At 44.6% G+C, this 25,232-nt stretch overlaps 1 protein-coding gene across 8 annotated transcripts; it reads right to left on the reverse strand.

The window, feature by feature from the left end:
- Nucleotides 1-872: 872 nt before the first annotated feature.
- On the reverse strand, nt 873-24,614 carry LOC138435682 (zinc finger protein 2). 8 transcript variants are annotated; one of them, XM_070292301.1, is made up of 7 exons: nt 24,545-24,610; nt 19,621-19,689; nt 18,507-18,633; nt 16,888-17,004; nt 15,407-16,392; nt 11,547-11,553; nt 873-2,276 (listed from the first exon to the last, which is right to left on the reverse strand). In XM_070292301.1, exons 2-7 carry the CDS (start codon nt 19,648-19,650, stop codon nt 1,357-1,359), a joined length of 2,187 nt encoding a protein of 728 aa, XP_070148402.1. In that variant the 5' UTR covers nt 19,651-19,689; nt 24,545-24,610; the 3' UTR covers nt 873-1,356. The 8 variants fall into 8 exon arrangements, 4 of the variants coding, with proteins under 4 accessions (XP_070148402.1, XP_069436709.1, XP_069436710.1 ...); XR_011255181.1 differs by lacking the exons at nt 873-2,276; nt 11,547-11,553 and adding an exon at nt 13,055-13,610 and having other exon boundaries at nt 14,271-16,392; nt 16,888-17,001; nt 24,545-24,614; XR_011255180.1 differs by lacking the exons at nt 873-2,276; nt 11,547-11,553 and adding an exon at nt 13,055-13,610 and having other exon boundaries at nt 14,262-16,392; nt 16,888-17,001; nt 24,545-24,614.
- Nucleotides 24,615-25,232: the final 618 nt, after the last annotated feature.

Consider the following 25,232-nt stretch of genomic DNA (forward strand, 5'->3'; position numbering starts at 1 on the left):
CGATCCCTGGGTCAGGAAGATCCCCCGGAAGAGGGCACAGCAACCCACTCGAGTATTCTTGCCTGGAGAATCCCATGGACAGAGGAGCCTGGCAGGCTACAGTCCATGGGGTCACTAAGAGTCTGACACGACTGAAGGGACTTAGCACTAATGCACAGTGGAATAACTGATACGGGCAAGGATCTTCAATGGAGTCCAAAACACGAGGTGAACTTTTGTTGGGAAGTAATACATTCAGATGACTTATTAAGTTGAAAAGGAGAGATGATTAATTATAATGAGGGAATTTGGACAAACATGTGAACAAAGTAATCAAACTTAGCATTAGGAACAGCAGGACAAACTGGCATTTTGAGTTTCTTGATACGATTTGAGGATTACACAAGCCAGGTAGCTTTCTTGCTAAAAATGCTTAATCTGGTTCTAATCATGAGAAAATAATCAGAAAATACAGACTGTGGGACATTCCACAAAATGACTGGCCTTGACTCCTCAAAATGTTAATGTCATGAAAGACAAAAAGAGGTTGAAAGATCATTCTAGACTGAAGCTGCCTACAGAGGTAGGGCAAAGAAAATGCAATGTGTTATAATCGATTGAAAATGGATGGTGGAGCTGTAAATGACATTTTGGGATAACTGTGGATGAAATAAAACTGACTATATATTAGATAGGGCTTCCCAGGTGGCTCAGTGGTAAAGAATCTGCCTCCCAATGCAGGAGATACAGGTTTGATCCCTGGGTTGGGAACATTCCCTGGAGAGGGAAATGGCAACCCACTCCAGTCTTCTTGCCTGGAAAGTCCCACGGGCAGAGGAGCCCGGCGGGCTACAGTCCAAGGGGTTGCAAAGAGTTAGACACGACTTAGCAACTGAGCACACACTTAATTCTTGTATTTAAGACCAAGGACAACGTCTCTTCCACCACCACTCTCAACTCTGGACAGACAATGCAAATTGCCAACCTCTGATTTCTATTCAATTTGCCTAAAAGGACCATTTATCCCTTTAAAATGTCATCCCCTTAGTATTATGAGAACATCTAGCCCAGTCAAGATGTCCTCTTTCCATCGTGGCACACCCTGTTTCTTGTGCAAGGATTTGGTAGCTTACATACACATCAGGGTGTTGGAAATAATTTTCCTCTCTCCCTAGGGAAATTCAGTGTCCTCTGTCAGGATATTTTTTAAAAATGCAAAACCCTTTTCTTACATTCTGAGTAAGCTGTGTCCCATATCACCAATGACTTCTCAATTAAATCTCTTTTGTAACATATTCTTAATTCCTTTGTAGCCCTCACAGCATTATAGTAGTTGTTCAGTAAGGATGTTCTGAATGTATTGCATTTACATTGCTTTTATCCAGTATCAATTCTTTTTTGCTGGTTGAAGGCTGAATGCTCACTAAAGGCTTTTCCATATTCCCTGACTTTCCCACCAGAATGAGTTTTCTGATGTTGAGAAAGGGATGAACTCTGGCTGAAAGCCTTTCCACATTCCTTACATCTATAGGGTTTTTCTCCAGTGTGAGTTTTCTGATGCTTTGTAAGAGATGAGCTCTGGCTGAAGGCTTTTCCACAGTCCTTACACTTGTAAGGTTTCTCTCCAGTGTGTGTTCTCTGATGACGGATAAGGGCTGAACGGTCACTGAAGGCTTTGGCACAATCGTTGCACTTGTAGGGTTTCTCCCCAGTGTGAGTTCTCTGGTGCTGAGTCAGGGCTGAGCAGTAGCCAAAGGCCTTCCCACATTCGTTACACTCATAAGGCCTCTCCCCGGTATGAGTTCTCTGGTGCTGAATGAGGCCTGAGCGATCACTGAAAGCTTTTCCACACTCATTACATTTATAGGGCTTCTCTCCAGTGTGGATGACCTGATGCTGGGTAAGGAATGTGCTTTGGCTGAAGGCCTTCCCACATTCACTACACTCGTAAGGTTTCTCTCCAGTATGAATTCGCTGATGTTGAGTGAGGTATGAACTCTGATTGAAGGCCTTCCCGCATTCGTTGCATTCATAAGGTTTCTCCCCAGTATGAATTATATGATGCCTAATAAGGGCTGAGCGGTGACTGAAGGCTTTCCCACATTCGTGACATCCGTAAGGTTTCTCTCCTGTGTGAATCCTCTGGTGCAGAGTCAAGTGTATGCTCTGACTGAAGGCTTTCCCACATTCATTACACTCATAGGGCTTTTCTCCTGTGTGAATTCGCTGATGCAAGACAAAAGCTGAGTAATAACTAAAGGCCTTCTCACACTCATTACACTTCCAAGGTTTCTTTCCTGCACAGATTTTTTCACGTTTCATTAGATCTGAATTTTGCTTCAAGTTCTTTTTAAATGAATCACGGCTGTGTCGTCTCTCTCCTTGCTGTTGGACGAGTAATGACCTCCGACTAAAATTTCTTCCAAATTCATCACACTGGTAGCTTCTCTCCCCAGAAGGTTTCGTCTGAGGGCCAACCTCTTGTATTAAATGTTTCTCATGGTTTTCCTGCTGATTCTTTAAAGAATCTTCACATTCACTGGAACTTTCCTTTGGAAATCTCTCTACTAACACCCCAGGGGTTGATTCTTCTTCAGAAATATCCTGCTCTGGGGTTACCTCCTTGCTCTCTGGTCCTGTACCCCAGTCTGAAATAAACAAAACTACAATGTTATCATTTCTTACACTGGGAGAAAAATAATTGCTGTGAAAGGAAAATAATGAAGCAAACAAAAAATGCTTACAGGGAACAGAGGAGCTTGGAAGTTCTCACAAATAGCCTTGCAATCTTAAGAGAGTATGAGAAAAGAAAAATGACTGGGCAAAGGGGTGCAGAAGCATAAAGGGAGAGGTGAGCAGGTACTCAACAGTCCTGTGTCTAGCAGAGGAGGAAATGAGAAAGAGAAATAGAACAAGACGAAACAGAGGTGACGCGGAAAACAGCAGATAACAAACATGGTCTGGTGGAGACTGGGCTGGGATCAGAGAGGGATGGTCTTCCAGGGACTGCCCACTGTCACAACCTTATCAGAGCATCACGTTCTGAGAATGTCCATTGTCAGCTGACCTTCCCACCAATCTTTTCTTGTTCTAGTATGTCCCAATCACTGCTAGCAGACTGAACTTCTAAAACCATACCTCTTAACACAAAAATCTTTGCTGGTTCCACTGTCTCAGAGTGTGACACAAATCCCAGAAGCTAGCATTCAAGGTAGTCCAGATCTACAAATTAAATTAGTAACTGAAAGGCAACTTAGCAGCTCTGATCACTCCACACTGAAAACACTTGAAAGAGTAAGCCAGAACCAAGTTTTTTCAAAAAACGAGCAGTGTGTGGGGAGGGGAAGTTCAAACCCCTCACAGACTCAGATTAGTCCAGGCTGAGCCTCAAATTCTAGACTTTTTAGTAACAGTTTGGGGGAGGGGACGGGGAGGGGACCGCTAGCAATGTTTAAATATTCCAGGCTTAAATGGTCATCAGTATCCATTACAACCAAGACTTTACATGACATAAATCAATACAATACAATGTTCTCAATGACATATAATCAGGGAAGTGCTGGGATTTTTAAGGACAAGTAGGTAGAAACAGGTTAAAGGCAAACGGACTTTCAGCTAAGGGGAGTGGAAGAACCGAAGCCCCAAACATTCATAGAGAACACGTGGTTAGCCTGTCTGGTGTTAAGGGTTCAAGCTGAAGAGAGAAGGTACAATGACTAGGCAGGTAGATTAGCAAAGGTCTTGAGGGCAGGAAGAGGAATACGGAACTGGAAGAGTTAAGTAGCTCACCGTGGGGAATCTGGCAGTAATATGCTGCCTAAGTAGACAAGGATAAGAAAATAAAATTAAAAATTAAAGAAAGTATAATTAGCTGGTGGTCTATCACAGCATCCAGTTTGATAGAAGAGACAGGCTCAAATCTTTTAAAGAGTTAGCAGGACCAAATCCTTAGTTATCATTTGCTTAGCATATAGCCAGGTACTGTTCTAAGCATTTCTCTTAGACTCTTTCATTTGATCCTCACAACTACCCTATGAGTTAAGAGCTATTGTTATCTGCATTACATATTCCCCATTTTACTGTTGGGAAATTTGAGTCACAGAATGGATAATTCCCAGATGGCTCAGACGGCAAAGAATCTACCTGCCAATGCAGGAGACATGGGTTCAGTCCCTTGGTTGGAAAGATCCCCTGGAGAAGGAAATGGCAACCCACTGCAGTATTCTTGTCCAGAAATCCCCCATGGACAGAGAAGCCTGGCAGGCTATAGTCCATGGGTAGCGAAAGAGCTCAGTACAACCTATTGACTAAACAAACAAATGGATAATTCACCTGTTAGAGGTTAGAGCTGATGAGTAGTTCAAATTGGCTTTGAACCCAGGAAAAGTGGTTCCAAAGTCTGCACTCTTAACCACTATGCTATGCTGCCCCCATTTAGATAGACAGTAAGGCAAGGGAAAACTCAGAGACCAATTTATGGTCACTGGTCTGAGACAAAAAGTCAACTTATCCTGAAGAGATATTAATAAAATAGCATATATTAAAAAGCCTGGTTTAGAGCCTTGTACCCAAATTATTAATAAATATTTAAGAGTTGATTTCACTTCACCTTATTTGGAGAACAGAACTGATTTGAAAGGATGGAAAGTATTTGTTTTCCAAAAAATAAACCTACGATTTTATAACAGATCATTATCCACAGAGATACAATGAGGCCCAGGAGAATGGCATTTTAACCTTTCCTTAGGTCTAGCAAAATCAAGCATTTCTAAGATGCTGTTCCCATCTGGATTTTCTGTTCATGGTTTCCAACCGTCACTCACCTGGATTAGCTGCTTTTGAGACTTTTCTTTCCAGCGCCTCCCCACTCTCCAACTGAGAGATTACATCAGGCTTGGAAATTGGAAGCCCTGTTTACAGGGAAAGAAAAAGGAGTCTCAGTATATATGTTCAGTGTTAGCGACTTGCTTGTCAGAGAGAACAGGATAAGACAGGATTTCTCTGAGGAAGTTAGGAAGATTGATATGGGGTCTACTTGAGTTCAGAACCAGTGAATCACTTGTTTTCACCTCTCCCTATTAAAAGAATAAGCACAAATTTCCTTTTTTTCCCCTTTAGCCGCAGATTTATTATTTGAATATTTGCAACTATTATTCTATACAAATTTCATATAAAATTCTATATTCCATATTACTAGGTCACTTCACTCTCCATTTTATGTACCATTTTCATGAAGAAATACTTCCCAGATCACAATCTAATTGATAGTATTTGCTGTTGTTTAGTTGCCAAGTGTCCAACTCTTTGCGACCCCATAGACTATAGCCCACCAGGCTCCTGTGTCAGTGGGATTTCCCAGGCAAGAATACTGGAGTGGGTTGCCATTTCTTCTCCACACCCATTTCTTAAGAGGTATTTCTCCTAGAGCTTTGTCTCAGCATCCTCAGCCGAGAAACAGGGAAGAAGGATGGTTACTGCCCTGTCAAATACAGTTTTTAAAAGGTGTTCATTTCTGATTCTAAAAGTGTTAAGCTTGTGTTTAGAAACAAAAGAGTAGCAGATACCTGCCTTACCCCAGGATTAGGAATCATTGCATCTAAGAACCTCAGAGCTCCTAGGAACTGAGGAAGCCAAGCTACCACACTGGGTAATTTCACAGGGTGGGGGTGGGGTGGGAGTGCTGCTTACCAAGCAAGACCAGATTCCTAGGCTTCTCAGGCTCACCTCCCTGCGGAGGGTTCAGCTGTTCCCACTGGGTGAGAGCCTCGGCCATGTCCCTGATCGTCGATCCCTGAAAACCAACCACATCAGTGCTCACCAAGGGACCTCCTACCAGAAGCCTCTGGGCAGGACTCAAGAAGATGGCATAGGAGAAGGAAGACAGGGAGAATATGAAGGTTAGGCAAAATGACCTCTACCATTCCAACACTGATGTATTTACAACCACAGACTCGTTCCTGACCTCCATGCACCAGAATCTAATATAACCTGCAGCTGGGAAGGAACACCTTCAGGGTAAAATCCGAGGATACCAAGCTCCTAGTTTATGTATCGACAAGTTAAATGATAGAACTATAGAAATCCTTACTATTTAGACATGGGAGAGTAGAGGAAATCTAATTATAAATTAAGCACTTTCTTTATGGTAGGGTTTAAAAATACAAGAGATTCAATAAATAGGAATTACTTTTCCTTCTAGTTTTCCTTTGACAATATAATCAGTCCAATATATTAAAAAAAAAAATTAGGATGCTTGCTACATGTGTCACAGTATATAGATTTATTTATAAAACAGCATTTTAAGCCCCAATTATTATGAGTTCCCAGTGTTTTCGCCATTTCTCCCCAGTCAGTCTGACTACTCTGCCACCCAGCCCCACCATCTACTCTCTATCCCATCTCACTCCACTCCTCCTATATACTCTGTGCTCCAGCTGGTGGCTGCCTGAAATGTGGACCACAACTACTTCCGCCCCTTTATACACGTTGCTTCCTGTTCCTGAAAGTGCCCCCTCTGCCCCATACTTTCAGCTGTTTTTTAAAAAAATTGTATTTATTTTTAAAATTTTTTGGCTATGCCATGTGGCATGGGGGATCTTAGTTTCCATACCAGGGATCGGACCTGTGCCCCTTGCTTTGGAAGCATGGAGTCTTAACCACTGGATCACCAGGGAAGTCCCCCTTCCAGCTATTTCGATCCTACTCACACTTTGGCTCTCAGCTCAGGGAAGCCTTCCCTGACTCTCTAGGTTGTAGCACCATGGGTTTTCCCTTTTCCTGGGTTATGCACATGGTGAGAGGACTCTGTGATGAACATCTGTCTGTCCCATTAGACACTAATCTCCACAGGAGTGGAGACCAGGTTTAATTTGGCTCAATGAAGCAGCCCTAGTCTCTGGCACAGAGCAGGAACACTGTAAATATTTGTCAATGAGCTGAAGGGAGGAATGTTTGAACAAGAATGAATAGAAACAAGTTTAAATGGGGTGTTCTATGAAAGTGTGCATGGGGACAGAGGTGGGAGGGGAACGGAAGTTTATCAAATGTTGAAAACACTGCAGAAGTGTTTACTTTACCTTTCCTTGACCTAGATGACAGGCAAAAAGTTTAGATTGTTCACTCAAATGTAGGGAGAGTGAGCAGGGTGGGTAATGTTCCTTTGAATCTATACCTGAATCTGTTCATGAACGACAAATGTCTCATAATTTTTCTAATTCTATTAAAACTTTTTTTATACAACTTCAAGTTAAAGGAGACACATTGAAACAGACCAATCCCTGGGATGGTAGCAAATGAACCAGTTATGGGTTTCTCTGAAACACCACTTTTGCCATAGCCCCTTGAATATAAATGTATTGGACTGGCTAAAAAGTTTGTTCAGTGTGTATATATTAAAAAAATTAAGATGTTTCCTACACATATAGATTTATTTATAAAACAGCATTTTAAGCCCCAATTATGACTACACATACACACACACATATGTATATATATCCTCCAAAAATAACTGGTAAAGTAATTCACATAATGAAATAAAGTGAAAAGAACTACCTACTTGAATATTCTCTGCTCAAAATAAGTGAACTATTTTTCTAACACTATTTTCTAACTATGAAATCACTTCCCATTTTAAGTTAGGGTCCCTTAAGGTCATATGCTTCATATTGCTTCAGCAATATAATTCATACAGTGTCTTTTCTTTACAAGCAAAGTAGCAGGGACAGACTACCTAGCACTTCCTTTCAGGCTTTAGTTCTGAGAAAACCTCAGCAACCAAACTCATTTTTGGAGGGAACTGCTGCTCAGTGTGCCTGTGTGGGGCCTACAATCACGCACTGTCCAGTAGGCAGCAGATCTCCCCTCTTTCCTCTGAAAGCTGTTGTTGCTCAGTCTCTCAGTTGTGTCGGACCCTTTGCACCCCCATGGACTGCGGCACACCAGGCTTCCCTGTGTTTCACAGTCTCCTGGAGCCTACTCAAACTCATGTCCATTGAGTTGGTGATGCCACCCAACCATCTCATCCTCTGTCACCTACTTCTCCTCCTCTGAAAGACATCTACCCATTCAGGTCTGAATCAGTACTGGTGTTTCCTCCCAGAGTTTTGCATAAATCGTCAGCACCTGGATGCTGTGAGGCGGGTATGAGGATGACGGGCAGTCCCAATGCCTTACCACAAGGTCTCCTGTTCTCCCAGGGTTCTCCCTGCTCCAGATCCTACAGGGCACCTTGACTCATCTTCTCTGTTTAATCAGTCATGGCATGTTTTGTCTTGCTGGGACTCTAAAAACTTTCATGGGGCTTTATCTGTCTTTGGAATAAGATCCTGTGTGAGATTTCCCTGGTGGTTAGGAAGGGTGGTTAACCCCTTCCAGTGGTTAAGAATTTGCCTGCTGATGCAGGGGACACAGATTTGATACCTGATTCAGGAAGAGTCCACACACCAAGGAGCAACTAAGCCCGTGCACCACCACCACCGAGCCTCTGAGCCATAACTACTGAAGCCCAAACACCTAGAACCCATGCTCTGCAACGAGAGCAGCCGCCACAATGAGAAGCCCGCGCCACGACAAAGAGCAGCCTCCACTGTGGCAACCAGAGTAGGCCTGAGCGCAGCGACAAAGACCCAGCACAACCGAGCATAAATTTCAAAAAATAAATGAAAACTTACAAAAGATCCTGTGCAGACTTTCCTGTGGTCTGGCTACGGCAGGCATGTGCTTTTCTCACCACACTCCATCCAGCTTACTCCACAGTGACACACATTTCCTCTGAAAATCTCTGACTCTCTCATCACTTGGAGACTTTTATCCAAAGCTGTTCTCTCTCTTGGAATATTCCTATATTCTATTTTCCAACTATGTACTCTCTCTTGTCTTTCAAAATGCAGCTTTTATGCCAGCACATCCCCCCCTAAATAGAGGATGAAAAACCTCTTTAAGGCCTATGATGACTTGTCTGTACTAGTAATTTATTTCTATTCTTTTTTATTTTATTTTGAAAAGTTTCTTTATTTAAAAATCTTACAGTCAAGAATTAAATCCTTATACACAACTAATGAAAGGAAATGATGTTCTTTTGGTGGCCACCACTCTTACAAGGCAATGTAGAGTCTGTGGTCGGAAGTGAAATTTTTTGTAATTGATTAATTTATTTTTAACTGGAGCTAATGCTTTGTTGTACTAGTAATTTCAGTATTTAACAATTTTCTGCATTTAGAAAAATAAATATTTCTTCTTGCTGTTTAATTATTTTTTAAGAAATATTTATTTGTTTTTTTGGTTGTGCTAGGTGTTTGTTGCTGCATGCAGGCTTTCTCTAATTGTGTTAGGCGAGGGGTACTCTCTAGTTGCAGTGTGAGGGCTTCTCATTGTGGTCATTTGTCTCATTGCAGAGCACAGGCTCCAGGGTGTGCAGGCTTCGGTAGTTGTGGCACATGCGCTCATTAGTTGCAGTGCAAGGGCTTAGCTGCCCCAAGGCACGTGGGATCTTCCCTGACCACAGATTCAGCTAGTGTCCCTTGTATCGCAAGGTGGATTCTTAACCACTGGACCACCAGGGAAGCCCCTGTTTAACTGTCTTCCTTATCTATACCTTGTTTCCTCAGCAAACTTCAGGAGGCAGAGGCAACTGGCTTTTATTCCTTTGCATCTCACCAGCAGGCCAATTACAGCACAGAATAGCGTGTGCGCATCTAGCACTGAGCAGACAGCGAAGTCACGCCAGGAGGGAAAGTTCTGCACAAGACAGGAGCAATTACTATCAGGTTCATCACTCATCAGTTTATCAGGATGAAGCCAGCGGGCTAGGAATCAGGGCTGAGCAAATCCATAACAATGCTGGAAATCATATTCATGTCCCAAGAACAGAAAAAAATAAGAAATTTAAACCCACCTGGGATGCCCGGGTCAGCAGCACAGTGGTCAGGCCATTTTCTTTGGGGTTTCCAGCCTGAGGAAGGTCTGAATCCTCAGAAAGTGACCCTATAAATAGAAAACAGGAACCAGGGTGACTACTCTTATTTGCAGTAAACTCCCAGAAACTGCCAGACACAACTACTTGTTACCTAGGAAGAATCAACACAGGGAACCAACGGACAATTCCACAACATCTCTGAAGCAAGACAGCCATGACCATGGCTGCCTCAGGAATCTCCTACCGCTGCTGCTGCTGCTGCTGCTAAGTCGCTTCAGTCGTCTCCGACTCTGTGCGACCCCATAGATGGCAGCCCACCAGGCTCCCCCGTCCCTGGGATTCTCCAGGCAAGAACACTGGAGTGGGTTGCCCTTTCCTTCTCAAATGCATGAAACCGCTACTCTGCCTTTAAATTCCAGCAGAACGTTGCTGTAAGATCCTGGACACTTAAAGACATATTTATTTATATCTCTTATCTGCTGAGTGACAGTCAAAACAGACGCGGAGTCCCGCTTATGTCAATCCCTGCCTGGCTTAATGAGTCCTTCCTGTTCTATTCCAGGTTTACAGGGTGAAAGACTAGTTAAATTCTTTTTGGATACTGGCTTTCTCAGGAAAGCAATGGGCCATGTGGGAAAAAAATCCAGGGCACTAAACAAATCCTGTGACTTCTCAAATCCTCACTTTCCCCATCTGCCAAATGGGTCCGTTTGGATATTCTCCTTCCTCTACAACAGCCTTACGGGGCTCCTGTGAGAACAAATGTCATTATCAAAAAGCCAAATGTTCAGATCTGTCGATTTCGTGGGCAAAGAAGGCATACATCAACTTAGAGACGGCAGGGCACCCGAAAGACCGGCAGGGCAATGCAGGTCGGGGCCTTAAACCCCAAAGTGAGATCAACTCGTAGGAGACGTTCTGTGCGTTCTTACTGAGCCTGCCCCAGCCAGAGGGCAGCCTTTCTCCTTTTTTCTCTCCAGCAGGCGGCATCCCTCTGAAATCCTCACCTCTGCCCTTCGGCTCCACGGCGACTCCCTCCACGCTAGCGCTGGTGACGACTGCGGGAAAAGGGAGCGGGGAAGCCGCGAGGGGCCTGGGGTCCACCGCGCCGGTCCACCTAGAGGCCCGGGAACGCTCGCGCGACCCTCGCTGGGCAGCTCGGCGCCCTCCACCCCGGGGCCTTCCCCGGCCCTCCTTCGGGGCACTCAGACTCAAGAGAACACGCACTCAGTCCTCCTGGACCCCAGGCTCGACCTCATGAACAACACTGAGTAAGCTCGGCGGGCGACAAAGGCACCTAGGAGCCTGCGGGGCTGAGTCGCGCCGGCCCGAACTCGCTGCTGAACTACAATTCCCAGAATCCTCCGCGGGGCGCGGCGCGCATTACCGGATGCTGCTTCCCAGAGGACCCCGCGGGCCGCTGGCCAGGCTACATTCTGCGCTCGAGGCTGGGCATCCGTGGAACCTCGCGGCTGTGCTGGGTCTCTAGAGGTGCTCAGCCCCTCGGAGAGCTCCTTCCTGGACGCCACAGGGGCCGCCGCTTCCTCAGTGTCTACTCTGGGCTGCCGAGCCAAAACCCGCCTTGAGAGGGACATTCGCTCCGCAACTGTAACTGGCAGAGGGCGCCACCCACCCACCAGCATTTCTCTCTGACCACTGTGCTCCGTCGGAGGGTAGGCGCCCGCATCCCAACGGCTGTTCACTCCACTCCGTCGCTTCCCCTCTACAGCGCCTCCACACCATTGCGGCTTGGGGTGGGGGTGGGGTGGAGACAGATTACCTCAAGTAACCAGGCAGCACCTTGGAATAAGGAAAAGTAGCATCTCAAAAGTTAGATCTTGGTCTCACAAAACAGCAGAGTGGAGTTGGAATCCCTTGGTCCCCAGTGAGTCCTCATTGTTTTAAGGGTGGATGGACCTTGAGTTATAAATTTATTAGATTTCCTAAATTTAAATTTGAGGGTCACTGTCGCCTTCTAGTCTGTCTTTGTGTTTAGCACAACATCGTTCCAATAAAGCATCCCTGTCTTCCTTAAGAAGCTCCAGTGCCATCAGAGGCCAGTAACTTTGACGTGAAAGTTGATATTAAGAGAGGTAAACAGGGAACCAGTGAATCACCATGTAAGAGGGAAAAACTGGAAAGGATCACCTCAGCTCAACATGGGCCACTTCAACTACTTTCTGCTTTTTTACCATAGAAGTCCCGCCTCAGTAGCAGAGACCACTTAGGAATTTAACATCCACAGCTGTTTTTCTCTTCGACTTCTTGAGGAATCACGATTCTGGCTTTATCAACATGTTACCTAGTGACTGGCGCCTGGTAACCTTGTTCTCCAGCTCTTCCTCACCTCTGGTTATTCATATGAGTTGTGGGGGTTAATGTATTCTTAGTAGCACAGGCCTGGGGGTGAGTGAGGGAGTGAGTGCTGCAGAGCTCAGAAGCTGGCCAACCTGGCCATCCTGGCATCCCAGATAAATTTCTGGGATTAGTAGTCCCACCAGTTATCTGCCCCAGGCTTTGCTGCACAGGTTTGCTCTACCATATTCACTTTATCTCAGAGTTCATCCTTTTCTTTGAAGAGTTGATTCCTGGAGTGCTTCTGGTAATCTGTATGGTAAGTTTTCAATTCTCTCTTAAAACTTAGGGCTTATTTAAGCACCAGAGAAATTATTTCATTTCTTCAAAACCACTTTTAAAATCTTAGGCTAAAACCCTACAAACACTACCAAGTCTTTTGCCTTATATGCTCAGAATGCCAATTTCTGATTCCAAGATTTGATCTTATTAGTGGCCATCCGGTGAAGCTAAAACCTCAAAATGAAAAGCCTCCATTACTCCATGTCCTACTGGGAGGTATCAGTTAAGAGGTAAATGGCCCTTTCCTCAGAATTGTTGGCAGGAGATGGAAAGGTACTTTACCTTTTAAAAATGCTCTGCACATCTCCCAAGTTTTAAAAGGTAACAAAAGGAGAACTGCTGAATTTATGTTCCCACTCTGTTTCAATTATCACTTTACCCAAATGTCGATTAGAATTCTGAATTCATTCTTGTCTAATCTTGCTGACAATGGCAGAGCATCTTAGGGAAATACTGGACCTTCAGCTTACTTTTAACAAGGCAATAAAGATTCAGAACTCTCAGAGAACAGTCATCAGCCAAAAGTTTGGCAGTAGTTCCTTTTATTTTCTACTTGACATTATTAAATAATAGCACATATTATCCACTCCAACAGATTCTGCACTCTGGTTTTAACTCAAGTTGCTTTGAAAGTCTGCATGTGAAAAGTCTTCCCTGCTGCTCATCTGCTTTAAGACAGGTAGACCAGTAGGGTTGAGTAGATTAGGGAAGGGTCTGTTTGGCAATCCAGTTTCTTGAACTAGATTTCAACTCCCAGGGAGAAATGGATCTTGGTCCATTAGGGTTCATGCAGGGTAGCTACATTCCAGTCTTTCAGAATCAGATCTTCTGGGCTTCACCTTAAGTAAACAAAGGGAATGCAGATGCCTGGAGTCAAAGTTGCCTGGTGCCTCCCCTTCAAGAAAATAAAAATATAGGGCAGGGCCCAGGAAATAGAGCTTCCCTGGTGGCTCAGTGGTAAAGGCTCCCCCTGCAGTGCAGGAGACATGGGTTCTATATCTGGGTTGGGAAGATCCCCTGGAGAAGGAAATGGCAACCTGTTGCAGTATTCTTGCCTGGGAAATCCCATGGACAGAGGAGCCTGGCAGGCTACAGTCCATGGGGTCAAAAGAGTCAGACATGACTTAGTGACTAAACAACAGGGAACAGGAGGATCTGGGGAGTCAGGGCTTCAAGTTGAGTAATGCAGGGTCATGTCAGGGCAGACTTTAAATATTCAGAGACACCTTCATTAAACAGGGAGCTATTTTAGGTCTTGAATAAGGCAATGGTGGGCAGGAAGGGGGTCACTTGGAAAGGCTGACCTAACAGTGATATGGAAAGATGTAACTTGGGACAGGGGCTGTCAATATTAACCAATTATTGAGGTGCCTGTTGACCTTCTAGCCTTTTGGTGCTGGGTTCTGATTGATGAGATATAAGTGATGGCCTTTAAAAATATCCCAGAATATCCCCCATGATGACATTGGAGGCTACTGCTGCTAAGTCGCTTCAGTCGTGTCTGACTCTGCAACCCCATAGATGGCGGCCTACCAGGCTCCCCGCTCCCTGGGATTCTCCAGGCAAGAACATTGGAGTGGGTTGCCATTGCCTTCTCCAATGCGTGAAAGTGAAGTTGCTCAGTTGTGTCTGACTCTTCGCGACCCCATGGACTGCAGCCTACCAGGCTCCTCTGCCCATGGGATTTTCCAGGCAAGAGTACTGGAGTGGGGTGCCATTGCCTTTTCTGGACATTGGAGGCAACATATTCTAAATGATGAAGGTGAGGAAGAAAGACTGACTCACATCTGATTTTATGTGAGAAATGAATCTTGGTTTATTTGGGGTTTGCCTATTATTGGGCCATAGCTTGATATCCCCCTCCTCAATAAATAGGAGGAAAGAATTCAGACCAGGGAGTGACTACTACAGTAATAGAAGCCCAAGATGACAAAAGTACAGGTGAGACTGAAATTCAGAGAAAGGCTGTGACTCTAAGAGGTGTTTTAAATAGAATTTGGTAGTCAAAAAGTTATTAATTCAGATAAATATTTATTGAGCACCTATTATTTGCAAGGCACTGTGTGAGATACAAAGACATATAAGTCATGTCTCTGCTTACAATCTAGTTGAGATAATACACATACATAAATAATAAAGCAAACCCTATAGCCTTATGGTAGAGATTTTGAAGGAAGACCTGTATTCAAGACCTGACTTTCCTTGTACTAGCTGTTACATTGGACAAGTTACTCTTTAAATGTCAGTTTGTTCATCTGTAAATTGTGGGGAGTAACAGTACCTACTTCAAAGGGTTGTTGAAAGGACCAAATAATTTACTTCTTGCAAAACTCTCAGCTGAGTGCTTAATCCATAATAAGCGCTCAATAAGTGCTAGCTACTAGCAGTAGTATTAAGAGATCTAGATGATGGGACACAACAGGACAAGGTCAGTGCCCAAAATCCTCTGAGGGACTAACGGCTATAAAAAAAGAACTTCTGGAAACAACAGTGCTGCTCTGACATAAAGGGTGCCTTTCCTGTCCAGCTGTGGCCTCCAGTTATATAAAGTGCAGAGATGCCTGGGGCTTTGGACAAGAGGTTTGTCTGAGGACTGCCTCCTAACCTTTGTCCCTAGTGTCTGACAAATGTCTTCAGAATGCTGACTCTTTAAAGTCACATCCTAATTTCTGGCATCCCACATCACCTCTGTAACACAGTGGATGGACAGTGTTTCTTCAAACACTGTGGCTGCAGAGAGGCAGAAAATGGAGAGGGGTAGCCAGCATAGGTGTGACGACCAGGTGATGGATTTAAGAGGGGGAAGACCTATCTTGAGTTTTCGTGGAGATCCTTGGACTAAAGCTTTCACCCCACTCAGTCTATTCCCTGTTTGGCATAACGCCGTTGATGCTGAATAACTGATGATTTAGAACTGAAGACTTTCCCACACACGCTGCATTCAAACGGCTTCTCTCCTGTGTGAACTCTCTGGTGTCGGGTGAGCCGGCACCTCTGGCTAAAGGCTTTCCCACATTCGCTGCATTCGTATGGCTTGTCTCCAGTGTGAATCTTCTGGTGCTGAGTCAGGGAGGAGCGGTCAAAGAAAGCCTTCCCACACTCGCTGCACTGGTAGCGAGGCTCTCCAGCATGGGCTTTCTGATGTCTATTCAGTGATGAGACCCCATAGAAGGCTTTCCCACACTCATTACATTCGTACGGCTTCCGGCCTGTGTGGATTAGCTGGTGTCGCGTAAGAATACTTTTCTGGCTAAAGGCTTTCCCGCACTGGTTACATTCATAAGGACTTTCTCCAGTATGGATTCTCTGGTGGCGGGTAAGGGATGAGCGGTCAAAGAAGGCTTTTCCACACTCGCTGCATTTGAAGGGTTTCTCTCCAGTATGAATTCGCTGATGTACAGTCAGGGACGAACGGTCGAAAAAAGCTTTCCCACAGGCACTGCACTCATAGGGGCTCTCTCCTGTGTGTGACATCAGGTGTCTACTGAGACTGCTCCTGTGGCTGAAGGCTTTCCCACACTCGGGACAGTCATAGGGCTTCTCACCAGTGTGAGTCCTCTGATGGCGGATGAGGGAGGAGTGGTCAAAAAAGGTCTTCCCACAGTTGCTGCATTCCTGGTCTCTCTCTTTAGTGAGAAATTTCTTGGGAGGGGTTGCCCTGTGCTGCAAGCTTTCTTCCAGAGAAGGGGGTTTCTTGCAGGCCTCAACTGTAGGGCTTTCCTTCTCTGTTCCCAACCTGCCATCCAGTACATAAACTTCAAATTTAGGAGATGGAGGACCTTTTCTTCCAAGCTTTTCCTTCAATGATCCTTCTGATTTTCCTTCTTCTGAAGCAGCTTGAATCTCAGGCTTAGTCTCCCAATCTGGAATGGATAGAAAATACAGATGCATGTTTCTTTCCTGGGTTAGGAAATGTTAGCACAGAAAGGAGGGATACTGTGATAAATTTGAAAAGTAATGACAGTCACTTTGCTTGCTTCCACAAATAATATTGCACTCTAGGGAGAAACCAAGACCTGGGACTGAAACAAGGAATAGAACTGGTAGTGGAAAATCTCAAAAAAGAGGAGAATTTCCATCAGGAAAGAGCCAGATTAATTAGGAGTGTCAGCTAAGTGGAGGGGTTTGAATGGACAACATGACAAGTCTGAAAAAGTAAACATTTGGTGAATGAAGGTGAACAATACTTCAAGGTATAGATGGGGAAAAAAGAAACTTGTGGGTGACAGAGAATAAAAAATATACGAGAAGACTTGAATTTGAGGAAAAATATGATACTCAATACTCCCTCCCACATGCACCCAAATACCAAACACAAAGCAAAACAAAACTCTCTTGCCCAGTTCATACTCGATTACCTAGAGAGACATTCTCTGCACCTTCTTTTCCCTCAAATTCATGAAACTCCACTAGCCAAGGCTCGTCCCCTCTCTTCAACTGAAAAATCACATCAGGTCCGGGTATTGGAAGTCCTGCTTGTGGAGAAAGAAACAACCCAGGTGGTCATATGTGATGAAAATACACAACGATTCCAAAGCAAATTCCAGCCTCTTAAGTATTTCAGAGAGAAAATGCAAAAGGCAGGAAGTGCACATGAGGTATGCAGAAGTGCAGGAACCTCTGAATGGAGGTCAAGACTAAGGTTCTAAAAGGGAATAAGTGGCATCTAGTCAGAGTGGATAGACTCTATTTGAATTAATGTGTTTATTCTTCCCCCATGAAGTGACTGGGATGCTTCTAGCTCTGGCACTGGTAGGATGGCAGAAGAGTCCTTACCTCAGGGAAGATGAGAATGAAAAAAGATTACCTTGAATAAGAATGTGTAATGTAGGTGCCCATTTTTGCTTATTTATGCTTTAGTACAATTATTTTTGGACACAACTGAGCAACTAACATAAACATATTAAGTATGATTTTACTTAAGCAATTGGATTGTGTTCACTGTAGGAAAACTAGAGGCATAGACAATAAGAAAAAATCACCTTTTGTATTTTGTATTCATTTCTTTCTTTTGTTTTGCTGTGGACCATTTTTGGTCTTTATTGAACCTGCTACAGTACTGCTTCTGTTTTACGTTTCAGTGTTTTGGCTTGAGGCATGTGGGATCTTACCCCCCAGGCCAGGGATCAAACCGGACTGGGGATTGAACTGGCACCCTCTGCTTTGGGAGGTGAAATCTTAACCCCTGGACCACCAGGGAAGTCCCCATTTCTTTCTTTCTATTCACTGTAATACAGAAAGATACCTATAGATATACTTTGTTAAAAACTGAATAATGACAATTATATCTCAATTTTGGGGGAAAAAAAAACTACTGGAGAGCATTATTTGGAAAATAAGGCTACCCCATCTAAAATAATTTCTATTTGATTTATTTTGATATCTGCAAGTTGATAATTTCTAAATCCATCATGACTTATTGTATGTAATACACGCCAGACCCTTTTATATGTAAAAGATCATTTTAGGCAGAAGTCTCCCAATTAAAAAACAAAAGTTAAAACTGGAGGCCTTCCCTGGTGGCTCAGATGGTTTAAAAAAATTGGATAATGAAATAATGCTGAACTGTAAACTTGATTTTTTTCACATAATAATAAATTTAAACTATTATTTTAATCAGCACAGCTCTGCCTCACCATTAAAAAAAATTTTTTTTATTTGTGGCTGTGCTGGGTCTGTACTGCTGTGCAGGCTTTTCTCTAGTTGTGGTGAGCCCTCTGTGGTGCAGGGCTAGGCTGCTCAGTGGGGGGCCTGTGGTTGTCCAGTCTGCTTACAGCTCAACGACCCCTGGCAGGCTGGGGTTCAGGATTAAGCAAGCCACTGTCAGTGTAAGTGCTAAGTCACATCCCTCTGCTCTTTCAGCTTGTCTCTCAGGGGCTCCCACTCCGGTGGGAGAAGAAGAGGTGTCAATATGTTAGCCTCTCAACTCCACATCAACTCCGTACAGGCTCTACTTCTGGTGGAAAGCTCTCCTTACCCAATGAGACGATGCTCTTGTAGTTCTCCAGCATCACCTCCTTGTAGAGGTCTCTCTGAGTAGGGACCAGACTCCTCCACTCTTCATCTGTGAAGACTATGGCCACATCCTCGAATGTCACTGGGTCCTGGAAACACAATCATGTTCTCCCTTATTCATAATCCTTCTCTTACATGGACCAGACTAAACTGTCATATATGACAACAGCTTGGAGGATGCTGGGGGAGTGGAAAGAAAATGGTTCTGACAAAGAACAGTTTTGAAGCATTTGGGGAAAGTGCCATAAAGCCCTGAGGCATGACTTTTTGGGCATAACCCCACACTACCTTTCTAGCTGAGCCTCAGAGTATCAGGGGCTCTTTTATCAGACTTACAGAAAACTTGGAAGAATAGAACAAAGACCCTTCACCCAGCATCCCCAAATGTTAACATTTTCCACATTGGTTTTATCTTTGTCTCAGAATATACACATTTGCCTATCTTTTCTCCAAACTTCTTTAAAGTAACTTGTAAACATGATGCCTTTTTACTCATTAATGTTTCAGTGTATATTTTGTAAAAACAAGGATATTCTCTTGTATAATGTCTGCAGAGGTTCTAAGCAGAGCTCAGAATTAAAAACTCTCTGCCCTGGGGCAGAAAGGGGGTAAGCTGTGTGTCCCTACCTGCACAAAAACTCTCTTAGGACTATTTCAACCTCACTGGGGTGCTTTATAGTATGTGTCACATTCTCTGCCTAACCCAACACTCCCTGGAATATGGGGGCCTACTTTCAGTCCATTTGTGGATGTACTAAAGGGAAATCAGAACTAGAAACTGCCTGCTGCTCCACAGACCTTCTCATCAGACCCCTACCATCAGTTTTAAGGCAAAATCAGAGTGAAGGCAATGGAGGCTGTGTCCCTGGTGACAGGCTAGCAGGCACATATTCAAGGCGAGAAGGGGTCACTGAAAGATACCAACACAAGTCAAATGGGAAGGAGACATTCCTTATGGAGTCCTTTCTCCACCTGGTTGGGTTTGAGCAAAGAAGCCAAGAAGCCCCAAGACGGAAAGAAAAGTGGTTACATTCTGGAGCCTAACAGTATTTCAGAAACACAAGAGTCTGCCTCACCTGGCATCTCGTTGGAGACACAGCAGCCATTCCCTCCAGTGTGCTCTCCTTGCAGAGAAGAGCTGAGTCCTAATGAGGTAGAGAGGTGGGATGAGAAGCAGGATGTGAGAAAGACCAGTCTCGTTTAGTAGTTTTGTGACCCATGAAGCAAGAAATCTCCACTCACCAGTGAGTTATGTACCCACCCTCATCCTCAACACCCTACACAAAGGGAAAGCAAAGAAAAGCAAGGCCAAGAGCAAGCCCACCCCATCCCAGAAATGGAGTGCAAGGCTGTGCAGAAAACAGTGTGGTGCTTGGTTTTACCACGATCTTAGAGGTAAAGTTCTATTCCTGGCAGTTGAGAATATATTAAGGCTCATATTGTCTTTATAAATTCACATTAAATATTGTTCATCATGGGGCTTCCCAGGTGGTGCTGAAGGAGGAGGAAATGGCACCCCACTCTAGTATTCTTTCCTAGAGAATCCCATGGACAGAGGAGCCTGGCCGGCTATAGTCCATGAGGTTGCAAAGAGTCAGACAAAAAGTATAAGAAGTTTTATGAATGGCTATATGGGCAAGTCCAGTCAAGGAAACACCTACAGCCTCTTCAAAAGAAAAGTACCCCATTCACAGCAACACCCGGTGCTAATGGAGCAACACTGGGGCAGCCACAGCTTGTTCCACATGACCCTGAGTCTCAATCCTGGGGCCATGTTGATTAGGCCACAGGTGGGCAGTCCAGAGGCTGACCCGTGGACTGATTTGTGGTCTGGCTTCAAAAGATGACATCCATCCTCAGGATCGTGAACTAAGAAATGCCAGGACCACAAGTTAGATGGGCAAATGCATAACAAGGATCAATGAATACACTGCCTTAACTGCAGGACAGTACTCAGCAAGCCTCAGATATACCTTTCCCTCTTCCTTCTCAGGACCACACAATCCCCATGCCCCACTCATGAATCCCCCAAATGCTTGATTTGACTATGTCTTAATTAGACTCTTTATGTGAGAAACTGAGATATACTCAGTTAACTCAAGTAAAGTTTAATGACAAAGATTCACACAAAGCCTAAGAGGCTTTCACAAAATAAAAGGAACCTAGTTCCACCAGTGGGCAATGAGCTGAAAGTATATCATGAGGGACAGAAGTAGCCATGAGGGTCAGAGGAACCAAAGGTACCAGGAGGCAGAATCCATGAGTATGTGGGGGGCACGGGGTAGAGAACAGGCTGTAATAGACTAACACAGGCAAGTATGTTGGTGGTGAAGCATTGAAAGCAAAGCCCCAAGAATCCCTGGCCCCTGAAACCCTACTTCACCCCAGCATCAGCCTGGACCCCAATTTGCATGTAGACTAGCTGTATTTATTCTTAGAATTCCATAAGGCTCTGACCCCACCAGAAGGGCTTCCCTGGTGGCTCAGTTGGTAAAGAATCCGCCTGTAATGTGGGAGACCTGGGTTCGATCCCTGGGTTGGGAAGATCCCTTGGAGAAGGGAAAGCCTACCCACTCCAGTATTCTGGCCTGGAGAATTTGTAATTTCTATCAGGGGCCTTAAAACACATACTTTTGACTCAGCAACTGCTTTGGAGTTTTTCCTAAAGAAAAACATACACAAAGCTTTTTATTAACTATCATTAACGCTAACCTTTACTGAGTGCCATCTGAGGCAACCTCCTAAGCACTCTATATGTCATCTCATTTAATCTACAGAAGAGCAAAAAAAAAAATTACTTATTTTTGGCTGCGCTGGGTCTTGGTTGCAGTGCACAAGCTTTCTCTAGCTGTGGCAAGTGGGGGCTACTCTTATTGGGGAGTATGGGCTCTAGAGCTTGGGCTCAGTAGTTGTACACAGGCTTAGCTGCCCCATGGCATGTGAAATCTTCCTGAAGCAAGGATTGAACTGGTGTCCCCTGCATTTCAAGGTGGATTCTTAACCAGTGGACCACCGGGGAAGTCCTAGGAGAGCAAAAACTTGAAATATCTTAAGTTTCTAAAAATACAGGATTTGATGCCATTGTGTGTATGGTCCAGTTCATACACACAATGGAATATAACTGATATTATCATGTTAATATAGTAATGGTATCATATTAAAATATTATTTTATGATATATTAGTAATAACTAGCATTTACTGAACTTTTGCTACTTACCAGGCACTATGCTAAGTACTCTTTACAAGAACAGTTGAATTCCATGTTCGTAAATTAGTAAGGTAGGTACTGTTTTACAGATTAGGAAATTTAGGCTTTGTAAGAGGCTGAGGCAGAATTTGAACCCAGGAACAGCTAGCACTTTTAAATCTCTACAGTATAATGATTTATTTTCATGAAAAAGATAGCCATGTAAATAACAGACTGATAAACTGTTAAACTGATAAACTGAAAATCCCCAAACACATACAAGTATGTAGGAAACCTTGATATATGACTGCAGTGGCAACACAAATCTGAAGTGGGGAAAAGATCACTAGGGTAAACTACAAACAACTTTCATGTTCATTGATAGAATAAATTGCAATTTTATATATGTGTTTTGAGTATTTACACATTGATTAAGATACATGGCAAACAGAAGATGAAAAAAGTAGAAGCAATGACAGATTTTCTTTTCTTGGGCTCCAAAATCACTCTAGGTGGTGACTGTAGCCATGAAATTAAAAGATGCTTGCTCCTTGCAAGAAAAGCTATTTAAAACCTAGCTTTAGCTAGACAGCATATTTAAAAAGCAAAGATATCACTTTGCCGACAAAGTCTGCAAAGTCAAAGCTATGCTTTTTCCAGTAGTCATGTATGGGTGTGACAGCTGGACCATAAAGAAGGCTGTGTGTTGTGTGTTAGTCGCTCAGTTGTGCCCGACTCTTTGCGACCCCATGGACTGCAATCCACCAGCTTCCTCTGTCCCTGAGATTTTCCAGGCAAGGATACTGGAGTGGGTTGCCATTTCCTTCTCCAGGGGATCTTCCCAACCCAGGGATCGAACCCGGGTCTCCTGCACTGCAGGCAAATTCTTTACCGACTGAGAAGGCTGAGTGCTGGAGAATTGATGCTTTCAAATAGTGGTGCTGGAGAAGACTCTTGAGAGTCCTCTGGACTGCAGGAGATCAAATCTGTCAATCCTAAAGGAAATCAGTCCTGAATATTCATTGGAAGGACTGATGCTGAAGCTCCAATACCTTAGCCACCTGATTCAAAGAACTGTCTCACTGGAAAAAATTCTGATGCTGAGAAAGATTGAGGGCAGGAGGAGAAGGGAGGCGACAGAGGGTGAGATGGTTGGATGACATCACTGACTCAATGGACATGAGTTTGAGCGAACTTCAGGAGACAGTGAAGAACAGGAAAGCCTGGTGTGCTGCAGTCCATGGGGTCACAGAGTACTGGACAAACCCTGCACACACCTGAAACTGTACGCTTGAAAACTGCCAAGGCATTTATGAGCTCTGATTCCAATAGTCCTCTTCTCTTTATTTCTCTGAAGCTTTTTGACTGTTTTGGCAAGTTTCTCATGCTGCCCAGCGCTCAGACTGTGTTCTTGCTGTCTCGCAGAAAGTCCACGCACACCTGGTACTTAATTTTCCACCTCTACAGAAATGCCTCTTGAATCTAGTCCCACTCTCTCTTCCAAACTCATCCTGCATTTCCAAATGACTAAGTATTTCGAGTTAGGCATTCTGTCAGCATTTTAAACCATCTATCCCTATGCAGTTCCCCACATCAATCCCTTCCCCTGCCCTTACAGTTCTCCTTATTGTTTAGTCAGTAAGTTGAGTCTGATTCTTTGTGACCCCATGGATTATAGTCTGCCAGTCTCCTCTGTCCATGGGATTCTGCAGGCAAGAATACTGGAGTGGGTTGCCATTTCTTCCTCCAGGGGATTGTTCCAACCCAGGGATTGAACCTGCGTCTTCTGTGTTGGCAGGCAGATTCTTTACTGCTGAGCCACAAGGAAGCCCTTACACTTACAGCAGATGTTTTATTATTTTCCCAGGTGCCCCAAATTCAAACTCTCTCCTGGCTCTCTTAACTCCCAAAGTTACCAGGTCCTTCAGACTCTTCTTTTGCAATGTCATTTGTATCTTTCCCTACCACTGACACCATCATAATTCAGGCTCATGACAGCTTGATTCAGGACTATGACCACTACCAAGCATTCCTGACTGGCTCCCTACACTAGTCCCTTCCCCTCTCTAATTATGAATGTGACCTCTAGAATAAAAGCACCGAAATTAGCTTTATTCCTGTCAATCCCCGATCAGCCCCATAAAATCCATCCTGCTGACCATGTCTTGTCCTGATCCTCTATGCCCTGACCACAGTGTGCTTTTCCCCATCCTTGTCTCCCACTATTCCTCGACGCTTCACTCTTATAAAAAGCATTTCCTTCTCAAATCTGCCTATCACTTCGCTACTTCTTTCGTATTTTTTTTTTTCCCACAGCAAATCCTACCTCCGCCACGAAGGCCCCCTGATCACCCGTACAGAGGTCTAGGGAGGGGAGCTAAACGAGACAATCTGAGGCGCTTTTTGGAAAAGAGAGGAACTGGAGTGGGCGGAACCCTAGATTTAGTGTCGATTCCACCCACGTTTATTAAGCAATTGTTAGGAGAAGGTGCCGGAGGGGCGAAGGAAGCCTGCTAACTTCCAACCGCAGAGCCGGGATTGACATACAGTGGGGGCACGCCGAGAGGCCACTGCTAACAGTGCCCACACGAGACACGCACACACTGGGATGCGGGTACAACTTTCCTAGTCCGCACCTGTCCGAGCAGGGACGTCGCCGCACGCACAACAAACACACACACGTTCTGCAGGCTGGCTCCGCCCGCTTCACCTCTTCTACTCCTACTGCACCTCCCCCAAGTTCTCAGTATCCCATTCTCTCTGCCGCTGCGCTCTCTCGGCGGCTCAAGAGCACACACCCGCAGCTCTCACCTCCGGCACAGACTGCTCAGGACCCAGGAAGACGGCGCCTCTTCGGGTCGGGAAACCAGTGCGCCTGCGCAGAGAGTTCTGACGCCCGCGCTCCCAACCATAGTTCGGCCTTGGGGACTCCATTTCCCAGAAGTCTCAGCGGTGGGAGCGCTTTAATATGACGTTTAAAGATCGGCGCGAGCGTACGCTTCTGAGACGAGTTGGCGGCGCTGGACCGAATCCTACGTGCTAGTGCGGCAGCTTGGTCATGAAAAAGCAACCGGTCTTGGATGGTTGTGAGGCTTCTGTTCCCCCTGGAAGTACTGCTTATGTGTGATTTCACGTCCCTCTGGACCTCCGATGGGAGGGCCGTCCTAAGGAAATATGTCTCTCAGCCTTGGGACTCATCCCTACTGAGAAGGATTTCCGAAGGGCCTTGTTTCTGCTTCAGGTTATTTTTTAACTGTCGGTTATAAAGTTTGGGCAGGAGAGACGCAGACTTTGTGTCTGAGGATGGGGCTGCGCATGTGCACATTTTTCTGCTTAAGATAGAACTCAAGATATACGTGTATTTAATTGGGCAACAGTGCGGACTCCTACATTTTGAGCATACAGAAGCCAGCCTTCCATGGTGCTACTGGAAGGACCCTCGTTGGAGACATCGTAGGGATTCTCAACCGTAGCTGCATGCCAGAATCACCTGAAGAGC

This window comes from Ovis canadensis, chromosome 3, assembly GCF_042477335.2.
Source record: "Ovis canadensis isolate MfBH-ARS-UI-01 breed Bighorn chromosome 3, ARS-UI_OviCan_v2, whole genome shotgun sequence".
NCBI classification, from domain to species: Eukaryota; Metazoa; Chordata; class Mammalia; order Artiodactyla; family Bovidae; genus Ovis; species Ovis canadensis.